The sequence below is a fragment of the Aethalodelphis obliquidens genome, unplaced genomic scaffold (genome assembly GCF_003676395.1).
Source record: "Aethalodelphis obliquidens isolate GAN/ISIS:26980383/991018 unplaced genomic scaffold, ASM367639v1 scaffold15, whole genome shotgun sequence".
NCBI lineage: Eukaryota > Metazoa > Chordata > Mammalia > Artiodactyla > Delphinidae > Aethalodelphis > Aethalodelphis obliquidens.
The window spans coordinates 11456311-11469244 of NW_020837959.1; the positions used below are offsets into that span (position 1 = coordinate 11456311).

Genomic DNA, 12934 nt, shown 5'->3' on the forward strand with positions numbered 1-12934 from the left:
GTAGCAAATTATTTTAGAAACAACTTTAAAAATATTCTGGGAAGAGTGAGTGGTCATTCAAAACGAAAAATAAGATATTAAAAACTTGGTGCTGATTAATAGTAAGAGGAGGACCGATTGAAATAATGCACATAAGAGCGCACACCAAACTGTAAAATCCTAGACAGGTAAGTTACTTCTATTATCACTAATAATAACAACAGTAAAACCACCAATATTAAAATTGAGGTGGGCTTCCCTGGTGGCGCAGTGGTTGAAAGTCCGCCTGCTGATGCAGGGGACACGGGTTCGTGCCCCGGTCCAGGAAGATCCCACATGCTGTGGAGCGGCTGGGCCCATGAGCCATGGCCGCTGAGGCTGTGTGTCCGGAGCCTGTGCTCCGCAACGGGAGAGGCCACAGCAGTGAGAGGCCCGCGTACCGCAAAAAAAAAAAAAAAAAAAAATTGAGGTGGTCTCAGACAAAGCATAAGACAGGTCTTTCTGCAGGTGTCTACTTGATTACAAAAATAAACATCATAATTAGACTAGTCCTCAGGAGGTGTGAGCTGGGTGACCTGACAGTGTAGTCCTCTCTTCCTAAGGCTCCTACTCAGGTGTGTATTGGACACAGTCTTAGGGGGCAGAGTCACAAGGCAGAGGTCTTAGAGAGTAAGGAAGGGGCGGGGGTCAGGATGTGGTGGAAGGTTTGCCACATTGTGTATTTGTGTGTGTGTATATTTCATCTGTCTGTCTGCTTATTATATGTGCAAATATAAGCCTGACTTATTTATAGCAGCAGCTGGCAGCCCCATGCCCTTAAACCCAGATCTCAGTGTTCGGGTCAGAACTTGAGGAAACATGTTTCTTTACTTTTCTAGCTGTCGCCCTTCACTTTTCTCTCTCCTCCTTTCCTCTCTCCCTGTTGTGGTCTTGCCTCTCTCTTTCCCTCATTTCTGTTGCCCCAGCATTTTATCTCTGCTTTCTTTATTGCCTGCCTCATATTTCCTTCCTTTCTTATTCACCTTTCCCTGAACTAAGCATCTGGGAAGTTTTCCAGGAATTTGCTTTTGTCCTCCAACTATATGGGAGTGTAATGTGAAAACATTTTTCATCAAACCGGGCGAGACCTTACAACTTGAGTGGTTAAGTATGGTATGTACTTTTTGTGGCTCATTAAACACTTAAAATACTTGGGGGGGAAAAAAAGCTTGGACTAGAACAAGCTTTGCTTTTTAATGGACTAGCATTTGCTTTTTAATGGACTAGGCTTGTTCCACCTCTTTTATTGATAAGTGGACACAGTAGGTGTTAGTGCCAGACAGTTACTCCAGTAAAGGGGCGAGGGGCAACCTGGTATGAATTGAATGGATTTCCCATCAGTAATAACGGGAGGTTGATTGCGACGTTGCCCTTGTCTCCTAGGATGCTGCTTCCCTCGGCTCTCAGAAGGGTGGGATCACCAAGCACGGTTGGCTGTACAAAGGCAACATGAACAGTGCAATAAGCGTGACCATGAGGGTAAGGAGGCCCATCACCCTGCTTTCCCCTTACTAAGCCCTTTTTTTCCTGTGGGTCTTGGAAATGATGCTCAAGATGAATGGGCATGCTGTTTTTTCTGACAAAAGTGACATTGTCTGGTGAGTGAGATGCCTCCCTGGTGATCGGTGATCGACCCCCACTGGTACAGCCCCATTTCCACCCGCTCCCCTTGTCACCCTCCAACCACCAGCGTGATGAGATCATTGTAAGGCTGGTGTGAAGGTGCAGTCGCCTTACAGCCTTTCTTCTCCGTATTGACTACAAAAGGGATACTTGGTACCTCGTAGAACATCACCGAGGGGCTACACCTAAGCACTTTCATGGAGGTCTTCCTGCAGTAAAGTCAAGAAAAGCAAAAATCAAGGACTAAAGGGAAAATGGTTAAATTGGAAGGAGGTTGTCAAGAGAAAAGTAAAACTAGTGTAAAAACTATTCAGGAGAGAAGTAGGACCAATGAAAGGCCAGAATTAATAATAAAGAGAAACAATGGAAGTGAGGTAGGATGAGCAGGGGATAAAAGTTAAATCAGGGGAAATGCTGATTGTTGTAATCCTGAGGCTGGAAAATCGTCCAGTTCCGTGAGGCAGAGAACAGTTCCTACTCCGTGTGAGCAAGACACCCTGGGGATTTGAGAAAGTTTCCATCCTTCTGAGCTCCATCCCAAATTAGACTGAGCTCCATCCCAAATTAGAATTCCCTGCACCGCTTCTGGGTGGTTATGTAAAAATCTCTGATTCTGTGGGTGAGAAAAATGACCCAGGAATGCTTAGTGAACCAACTCCACAGAATTTAAATTCAGTAAAATTATTAGATGTGATGGAGAGTCTTAACTCACCCAGTTACCTGGGGCGCTGGCCAGAATTAGATTTGTTTTGGAGAGAACTGAAATGGTTTTTTCATAGGGTGTACTTGTGAGTTATTGAGAGAGATTGTGGCTGTTTTCATCTTGAAACCATAATTATGTGTGTATTTTTCTCTCAGTCGTTTAAAAGACGATTTTTCCACTTGATTCAACTTGGTGATGGGTCCTACAATTTGAATTTTTATAAAGATGAAAAGATCTCCAAGGAACCAAAAGGATCAATATTTCTGGATTCCTGTATGGGTGTGGTTCAGGTAAATATGAAGCGAGTTTTATCGTTGAGTTTTCTCATTTGTAAAAGTACCATCTATGAATTAGCAGATTTAAGCAAACACTTCAAAAAATGGCAATATTCGTGGTAGAAGTGTAATAGCAGACTTAAAAATGAGTTAAAGGCTTGTTTTTCATCATTTTAGAAGATAGTGGGTACAACACACATGCAGAATTATGTCGTAGGAGGCCCGAGTGCTCTGCATATGAGTTTTTATGTTTAAAACCTGGCTCAACTACTTTTTAAATTTAAATTTATTTATTTGTTTGTTTATTTATTTTCGGCTGTGTGGGGTCTTCATTGCTGCACGCCGGCTTTCTCTAGTTGCGGTGAGCGGGGGCTACTCTTTGTTGTGGTACGCGGGCTTCTCATTGCAGTGGCTTCTCTTGTTGTGGAGCACAGGCTCTAGGCACGCGGGCTTCACTAGTTGTGGCACACAGGCTCAGTAGTTGTGGCTCGCGGGCTCTAGAGCACAGGCTCAGTAGTTGTGGTGCACGGGCTTCGTTGCTCCGCGGCATGTGGGATCTTCCCAGACCAAGACTCGAACCTGTGTCCCCTGCATTGGCAGGCGGATTCTTAACCACTGCTCTACCAGGGAAATCCTCAGCTACTTTTTAACTGTGTGACCTTGGACTGGCTATTAACTGAAGTTTCTTCACATGCAAAATTCAGATAATGATAATATTTCCTTAATAGGGTAAGAGGATTGGATGAGTTAACTTGGAAATATTCAGAACAGTTCTTAGCATCTCTGGGATGACTTTTATCATGATAGTATCAATGGCACAGTAGTATATTGGCCAAAAGACTGGGTTTCAGATTCAGACTGAGTTCAGATCCCTGCTCTACCCCTTACAGCTCTATAACCTTGGAGATATTTTTCAACTTCTCTGTGCCTCAGGTTCCTCATTTGTTAAATAGGGATAATGATAGTACTGAATATGGTTATGGAAGGGATTAATCAATACATGTAAAGAGCTTAGAACGGTGCTGGCACATGGTAAGCATTCAGCCAATATTAGGGTTGGGGTTAGGGTTTGTTATCTTAGTGCTGTTACAGTTGTAGAGTTAGTCTTAAAAGTTATTTTAATTTTACATGATACATGAATGTATTTGTATTATGAAATGTTAGACAGTACAGGTAGTGCAGAAGTCCCTGTTGACCCCCATATCTCCCTTTCTCAAAGAGCTACCATTAGCAGTTTGGTGTGCCTCCTTCCATACCTTTGTAGAATTGCCTTTGAAAGCAGGTTGGCAGTTTCCCCAATCTGTCTGTTCGTCCGTCCATCCACTCATCCACTCCCCTCCAGTTTTCCGGGAATATCTAAGGCAGCAGTTTACAAGGATACATAAAACACAGGCTAATATAAATTTAAAGTGGTGTGAAAGGAGTCAGGGTAGGGAAGAGATGAAGTGGGATTAAGTTAAGGAAAAAGCATGTATTTTAAAGACCTCACTAACACCCGCTATGGTGGGTGACAAACCAGACTCTACACTTTCTAGCTTGGAGACCCGTTCAGTTGCACAGTGTCTGTAGATACAAACAGTCCAATTAGTCAGAAGCTGCCCGAGTAATCTCAGAATGAAGCCCATTCAGGCGTTTCTCTTGGGGGCCCTCATACAGAGGGCGCTGTGTGATGAACGAACGGTCTTCTTGACGGCTCCTCACAATAGACGCAGTCACCGTTATCAGAGAATTCTTCCTTAAGATGACTCAGTGTTCGCTGATGACATTAGCCCAAAGCTCGGTTCTCTAAGAAAGGTTGTTTTGTGGGGCCAGTGTGACTAAGGTTAGAGACACAGCTCTGGTTTGACCCTCAGGTATACTTGCTTATGCATTCACATGTTTACTTAAAATTAAATTGCATTTTCATCCAAATAATACATTCATCTGGTTTAAATGTCAAACAGTACAGAGAGGTAGCACTAAAGGCACAGTCCTGCCAGCATCACCTCACTTCACCTACTCCCCACTCCCTGAAATGGTCATTTTCAACTTTTTCCACTGTTTTTTTTTCTTGGGATTTGCCTCCATATTGCTAGATAAGGAGTGTTTGCTGCTCTTCATTCATCAGTGGTGGACATTATGTGATGCTAGAGAGGATTTTAGCTCCTGCAGCCCTCCTTCATGCTCTAAGCTGGACCGACTGCTTCCTCAGCCTCTGCACAGTCACCATCCTGGAAATTCCCTTCGCTGTCCTGCCTGTGTCAGATTCCTTGTTTCCAGGATCCTATGTCGTCTTCTTTCTCGTTTTCCTTTCTTGTTTTGGAGGAACACATCCTCCAGGAGCTTCCTGGAAATCATGTGTAAGATCTTAATTTTTTGAGAGTTAGATGAAATTTACCTTAGAATTTGAAGGCGTTCCATTGTCTTCTAGATGCTTGTGTTGTTTTGGAGTCTTATGTTATTCCCTATTCTTCACAGTCTTCTCCTTATCTCTTATCTATGGTGACCTGAAATTTAGGTTATTGTGTCTTGATTTTGATTTTTTTGGTAAGCTTTTTTGTTAAGGCATGACATAAGGAGAAAATAAACATGTAATGAATGAGTTTTTACTGAGTTTAGATCTCTATTATCTATTTGTGCTGAGAAGTCTGTTCTTGTTCTGGAGACTCTGTCCTGCATGTTCTAGCCGCCTGGGTCTTCTGAACTCTGGGCAGCCTCCTCAGTTAGCAAGACTGTTGGACTCTGTTCAGGCTCCCCTTCCTGGGTCCAGATATGGCCTCCAGGCAGGAAGTGATGAGGTGATGGTAGGGCTCACCTCATCTATTTCCTTTCTATCAGGGATCACAGGGCTGCCCTGATGGTTGCAAAATACCTAAAAACAGTTGTTTCATCTATTTTGCCCAGTTATTTCTAGTAGTTATGTTGGGAGAATAAGTCCAGACCTTGTTGCTTCATCGTGGTCAGCATGGAAGTTGGGGGTCCAAACTCAGCTGGCTACAGGGGCCAAGCAGATAAATTAAGTGAAAGAAGAGGCCTGGGTGTAAAGTGATAGGAAATGCTGGGGACTGTGACAAACTGGAGCACAAGTGGTCCCGTTTAAAGGGGCAGCTGATGTGCTGGGTGGCACTGCCAGCTCAAGGTTGCCAGCTCATCTGGTTCAGGAAAACCAGAAATACAAAATTTTAGTTAAATCTTGGTATTTTTAGTTACTGGTGACTAATTTAAAAACAAACAACCCCCCCCCCAAAAAACATTGTTTTTGGTCCTCTAGTGCAGGACCAAACCCTAGATCAAGGTGATAGCACCACTTAATATTCATTGAGAATTATTTTTGCATCAACAGCTAATTGGCACATGGCACTCTCAGCTTGTAACCCAAACTCAGCTGAAAGCTGCCACTGTAGAAACCAAATTATATCAAAGTATGTTTATTCACAGCATAAAGGAAGGAGTACCAGAGCGAATTGTCAATGACAGTGAAGTAACTTCTTGGGTGGGATTGCCAAGTAAGAGTTCCATTTGGATTCTTAAGCCGAGAGACCTTTTCAGTTACATTTTAGTTGAGTTTTCTGGCATTGACTTTAAAAAAATGTTTAAAGCAAAACTAAATATATTTGGCAACTCATTTGGAAAGTAGCAGTAATTACTTTTGTTTTATAAGAGTTTTGTTGCCTGTCTTCAGCAGAGTATAGGTGATTTACAGTACGGAGTCCCCAATCACTCAGTCTCTGGAATACATTTCGGAATCTAAAGTTCTGGCTTCAGTGGCCATCCCTTCCTTCATATTCTTTTTGCAGGTGTGGCTGATGGTGTTTTACATTTAACGAATTGTGTCTAAGGCTTCAATATGTTTAAGTAATTTGTTTTTATCTCCACATCTGTTTGTAAGCTCACCTCCAAAAGTTGAGGCTTAAGTATTTCAGGTTTTTTTTTTTTTAATATTGCTTTTGGACATTGTAAAAATATGAGCTGATTAAATGCTATGAGTTCAAAGAAATGCCTATGCTAAAATTTAAAACTAGACCTGAAAAGAATCCAGTTACGAATCTTGAGCCCTAAAAGTATTTTAGAACCTTGAAGTTGATTACACTTATTTTGCAGATAAGGAAACTGAGGCTCAGAAAGAGGAATAATTCAGAATCAAGGCCTAATGCTCACCCTACTTTTAACTTATTTTCATAGTAATGAGTAGGTGAGGAGTGCAGGGGAGAGAACTCCTTTCATATCTGGCCTTTGACCCCTTCTCTGACTCTTTCTGTGAAGTGAGGTGTGAGGCGTTGTGCACAGTGGTCTGCATGCTCTGCCGGGAGCAGTTCTCTCCTGAGAACCAGCTGCAGAGGTCACAGAGGCGACTTTGGGAGGGCCACCCTGTCCCCGAGACATTCACTGAGAGCCCCCTCAGGGACTGCGGCTAACCAGCTAGAATTTTAGTGGGCGAAGGCTCTGCTCGGACGCCGCACATTGGTGGGAATTTGTGATGTCACGTCCCTCAGCCTGTAAGTACCAGGAGTCTTGTGTCATGTTCCTCGGAGCTGAACCTCTATCTAGTGCAGTCACCAGGGCGATTTTACCCACCAGGGGATGTTTGATAATATCTGAAGACATGTTTTGATCTTCACAACTGGGGGGCTATGCTACTGGCATCTAAGGAGTAAGGCCAGGCTGCTTCTAAACAGGCTACAGTGCACAGGACGGTCCCCATAACAGTTACTGGCCCCAAGCGTCAATAGTGCCAAAGTGGAGAAACCCTGGCCTCGTGCACATTCATCCTTCGTCATTTAATGCACATGGACTGCACATATACTTTGAGTAAGATACCCTTTCACAGGCATAAAAGCTGGAGGCACGAGGGAAGCTGGAGGAAGGTAGACATGGTGTCTAAATACCTTTTGGGCCTCATAAATGATGAGAAAGTTCCAGGTAAGGAAATCAGACATATTGATAGATAATGGTTTGCTTTTAAAATGTGATACCACATACTACTTCATTAAAAAAGATAGGAGCTAGAGGAACTGAAAATTTTCAATGAAATTTCATTCATTCAGATATTTTTCAGGAGCCTATTATTTGCCAAGCAGTGTTCTAGAAATAGGGATGTAGCACTGAACAAAAGAAATCTCTGCTCTGAAGAGCTTCCATTTCATTGGATGGGACAGACAACAAATAAATATGTAAAATGTGTAATGTGTCAGATGGGGAAATAAAGCCATGAAGAAAATAATTCAGGGAAGGTGGATACAGATGGGGGTTTATTGGGAAGGGGCTTGCCTTTTTAAATAACTTGGTCCGAAATGCCGATGAGATAGTACCCATCAGCAGATAATAAAGAGAAGAATTTTTAAGGCTGTTCCAGTTCTTCTGAAATGTGTCTCTTTACCCTTTTTCTGTTTCAGAACAACAAAGTCAGGCGTTTTGCTTTTGAGCTCAAGATGCAGGACAAAAGTAGTTACCTTTTGGCAGCAGACAGTGAAGTGGAAATGGAAGAGTGGATCACAACTCTGAACAAGATTCTCCAGCTCAACTTTGAAGCTGCAATGCAAGAAAAGCGAAACGGAGACTCTCATGAAGGTAGGCAGGTATAGCTTTCCCCAGGTGCATGCACACTCTGCGGGTGTCTTCTGTTTTGCCAGAGGGCACAGGAAGTAGCCAGATTACTGCAGAGGTACATGGAGGTGGGACAGACGTGAGCTCCTTAGAGATAACCTGTCAGCAAAGATTTTGTCCCAGTAGAATGTCCTACCCTGACATCATTTGTATAATGAGAAGAATCACAGCTTTGGAGGCAGAAAGGAATACCTGAGTTCAAGTCCCAGCAATACCATTTTTCAGCCGTGAGACCTTGGGCGAGCCACTTATGTTTTCAGAGCCTTGGATTACTCTCTTGTAAAATGGGAATCAAAACAGAACTTGCTGGTCAATGGGAAGATTAAACAAGATAATGTATCTCAAGTACCTGGCATAGAGTCGGCACTTCAAATACTAATTATAGTTTTTATTGTTATCATTAATCATATCCTTTGGAATTTTCAAGTCAAAGTTAGGATGGGCAGAAGCCACAGATTAAATTGGTTGGGAAGATCTGGCTATGTTCTTGACAATTCATGTTTTATTTCAGGCCCTTGGACAGGTGATTCCCAACTCTGGCTGTGCTTTAGAAGTCCCTGGAGACTTTTAACAAGTACTCTTTCCTTTGTCCCACCAGAGATTCTGGTTTAGTTGGCCTGGGCTGGTGCCTGGTGGGTGTGGCCATGTGTGCTGCTGTCCATAGCTCTTGACAGTTCTGGTTAGACACTGTCCGTGCTGCTCCAGCCATCAAATGTTCAGCTCTCACCACTGGGCCTGGCATCAGCATTTTTTAAAAGCTCTGAGGTGTTTCTGTTGGGTATCCAGAGTTGCAAACCACTGTGTGAAAGGGCACATAAGAGAAACGTCCTTCCTCCTCTTGTTTTAAATAAAATGCTTTCAACTGTGAGTGACTTAGGTAATCTGTTTTGCTGTTTTAGATGATGAACAAAGCAAAATAGAAGGTTCCGTTTCCGGTTTAGATAGCTACCTGCCTGAACTTGCCAAGGTAACATCATCTTAAATCTTCTGCTCTTCATAGAATGATATTGAAAGGATTAACAAATACATTAGAGTAAATTATTAAAATCATGGTGTAGTTACTGCTATTTTTTGACTTCAGCATTTGGTGAGGTGAAACACATGGCTGACTTCTTAAGTCGGATTTGAGTCTGTTTTCCAGAAAGTACCTTACAAAGTATTCTCTTTTTGTTATTCTTTGTTTTCCCCACATAATATTTAATGCCACATTAGAAGTACTGAAGAAATAACCAAGGTGCACAGGTAAATGTTTCCATAGTAACATGTTACTTAATATGTTCACACATACTCTTCCCCTATTCAAGTTAATAGAGACAATTCCAAAAAGGATGGATAAGTAATAATCTTGTTACTGAACCAGAGGGTTGCCTGAGTTATATGAATTTTTCCCGGGTCAGTCTGAATGAAAAAAAAAAAAGTTATACCTGTTTTTTATAATCTTGAGAAACTCAAAAAGTTACTGAAAAGCACGAAGATCAAAACAACCATATTCCCACCACCCAGATTCAACACCTGTTACTGTGTTGTCTTTTCAGCTTCAACATTTTTTAAAGAAATAAAGATATCAGTTATACTTGAAATTCTTTTTTAAACATCATCTGTATTCCATTCCCTTCTTCCCCCACAACCTCAACTAGAGACAACCACTATTATGAGTTTTCTGGAAATACTTCCATTTGATTTTCATATCTTTACCAATATATCTATCATAATAATATGTGGCTGTGTTTTGTACGTTTAACATATTATATAAATGCTAACATATTATTCTGTACTTGTTTTTATTTTTAAATTAGCCTTGTTTTTGAGATCCATCCAAGTTGGTATATAGATCTAATTCATACCCATTATTGCATTGTGTAAGCATTTTATTTTAGCAGTTCTATTATTTCCAATGTTTTCTATTACAAACAGTGCTACAATGAATATCCTTGTACTTGCCTCCTTGTGTACCTCCCTGAATAATTCTTTTTAAATGAGAGAAATATCCTTGTCTTCTTTGGCCCTTTATATTCTTACTCTGTTATTGCCTTTCTATTCTTTTGTGTGTGTGTGTGTGAATACAGTGAAATAGAGACGCTACACACCCGTATCTTAAACACTGTAATAGAAAACATGGTTTATCTATATACCATTATAAATAGACTAGCATTCAACATTGACCTTTACTTTAAGACAACATAGCTGTTCTAAAATATAAAATCTCCCTCCCTGGCTAGGACTTTAGAGCATTGTTTTTCTTTAGCACTTGACTGTTACCACAGTATCTTTTTAGCACCTGCCTATTAAAGCTAATTTTAGTGCTACCATTGTAACCTCCTTCTAGGCTGGGAAGAGTTTAGCTTGTGTGTTTGTGCTTTCATGTTATGAACTTCTGTGTGTCATATTTTGCATTGAGATTCGCTTTTTTGTTATGTTTTGGGGTTCATGATTTCTCAAAGCAAAATCTCTGTTGAAACAGATAATATATGTAGTGCAATCTAGAATTTTAAAAGTTAACTTTCTACACTTACTGGGTGAACACAGTGGATACCTAGGAGGAGACTCATATTATTTGAGCTTAATGTTGATTAATTAGAAATGTTTTTTTTTCTTGTGAAGACAAACAGGAGTTGTGCCTTCCTTTCTTCTCTCACTGCCTACTACTACCTGGCCTTCAGAATTCCTTGATCCTAAGACCTAAGGAGATATATATCACATATATTTATTCTTTAAAAAATATATATATATATACATATTTATAAAACATATTTGAAGATGTTTTTCAAACTGGTGGGTAATGACCAAGTTAGCTGAAGCTATTTTAGTTGGTAAAAAGTAATTAAATTGGTCTAATTAAATTAAATTAAATTAATTGGTTTCAATCTCCATTTCTCATTTACTTTTAAATTTTGTCTTCTTTTTTTTATTGAAGTAGAACTTATATAGAGTAAAATGCTCAGGCCCTAATTGTATAGCTTGATGGATTTCACGTTTGTGCACCCACATAACCCCCAACATATAGAACATTTCCAGCACCTCGGCAGACTGTCTTGTATCCTCCGTCCCAGCTGATATTCTCGTTGTTTTGACCTCTATGACTGTAGATTAGTTTTGACTATTCTAGACCTTCCGAAAAGTGGAATCATCCATATGACTCTTTGTGTCAGGCTTCTTTAGCTCAACATTATGTGACCCAGAATAAAAAAATGGATAGAATTGAATAGAGGATAGTAAAGTGCACTGCCTTTAATAATGATAGATATTATTTAAGATATATGTGTATATCATGCATATATCATATGTTGATATATATATGTAGAAAGAGAGTGAGTGTGTTTGTGTATGTGTGTGTTGGGTTGTGATGTAAATGTATTTCTTAACTGTGGATCATGGTCAGAACCTAAAAAGTGCAGCATTATAAGGGACTTAACTGTTGTTTCCCGCCCCCACCCCCCCACCCCCGCCCCAGCTCTCAAGTGTTTTTAAACCATTTTAATTTAAGAAGGTAGAAAAAGTGCAGAAGGTAATTTTTCAAAGAGAAAAAAAAAGAAAATTAAGGTGTGCTGTTATTCACCAGCATGCTGCCATCCCACTTGTGGGGCAGGTGTCTGTTGGTGATGCCTCTTGTCCGCCTGCTTGGTGGCAGAAGTGCAGTGTGAGGGGCTCAGGCACCAGTGTGCCTGGCTTTTCAGCCCCTTCATCATCCAGGGCCCCGAGTGTGAGTGGTTTTGACTATTTATAACCCCCTCCAGTGTATCTGGGGTGGGATCATTTGTACCTGTTAAAAAAGGAAGGAGGTTGATTGATACCTGGTCATCCTGATTTTAGAAGGAATGGATTCCAGAGTGTGAGATTGAATAGGGGTGGGAGGGCGTGTGGGAGGGGGAGGGAGGCTCGAGTTGCACAGCTAGGCAAGGAGGGAGAGTTTAGTCGAGGTGAGGAGGTTAAGAGGGCAGTACCAGGGAAAGGTCCATGGGGAGATCAGGCCACAGTTACATCAGATTGCAGAGAAAGGACTAGAACAGTGGGGGCAGGCAAAGGTGTAATTTAATGGCAGGCTCCACTCAGGTCAACTCCTCTTTCTGCTTCATTCATCCTGTTGCCCCGGCTTTTGTTTTCCACTGTGACGGAAACATAACCAAACAGGATATGAGCGACAGGAAGTTGTTTTAGTACAAAAATAGCTGGTGTCTCATTGTGGAATGTGATGGAGGGGCCCTTGACATACAGTAGGAGTGATATGGAATTAGGTTTTCAGAATATTTTGTACGTTCTTGGCCCCTTTGTTGCTTGTACGTTTAGTACTGAACATCTCTATTGTTTTCTTATGGGGACACACTGTGTATACCCTAAAACCTGTTCTTTTCCTCCTATTGTCTAAAATGGAGCCAAACATATGTTTGTTCTAAACGTAACAGCATTTATAGTATCAGAGTACACAGTCTTATAAACATTTTTATGAAATAAACACAAACTGTAGTTAAAGTTAGTTAATTGATTTCTTCCCTACAGTGTCAAGGGGTAATATGATCATGTGGTAAACCCGACTACTATTTATTTGATAAATATTTTTTTCTGGTTACATTTACCTTAGGTAACATTGAAATGAATATATATATATGTATGTATGTATATATATCGCCTCCTATAAAGGTAGTATGAAGAAAACCCTCATGCTCCCACCTTATATTTTCCTCCATAGCTTTTCTATTTTTGAGCTCTTTGTGTACTCAAAAAACAGCTGCTCACT

General features: G+C 40.9%; 1 protein-coding gene across 29 annotated transcripts in view; it reads left to right on the forward strand.

Annotated features, from left to right (window-relative positions):
* Nucleotides 1-12934, forward strand: part of DOCK9 (dedicator of cytokinesis 9) — a 379834-nt gene that overhangs the window by 251562 nt on the left and 115338 nt on the right. For 28 of the 29 annotated variants that reach the window (XR_003434662.1, XR_003434663.1, XR_003434660.1 and 25 more), the window contains 4 exons: nucleotides 1402-1497; nucleotides 2500-2634; nucleotides 7992-8166; nucleotides 9102-9169. Coding sequence is in view for 25 of the 29 variants with exons in the window: in XM_027115927.1 (XP_026971728.1) it covers nucleotides 1402-1497; nucleotides 2500-2634; nucleotides 7992-8166; nucleotides 9102-9169 (474 nt within the window). In the remaining 4 variants the exon portion in view is untranslated. The remainder of the gene's footprint in view (nucleotides 1-1401; nucleotides 1498-2499; nucleotides 2635-7991; nucleotides 8167-9101; nucleotides 9170-12934) is intronic. The other variant, XM_027115921.1, reaches the window with a different exon arrangement.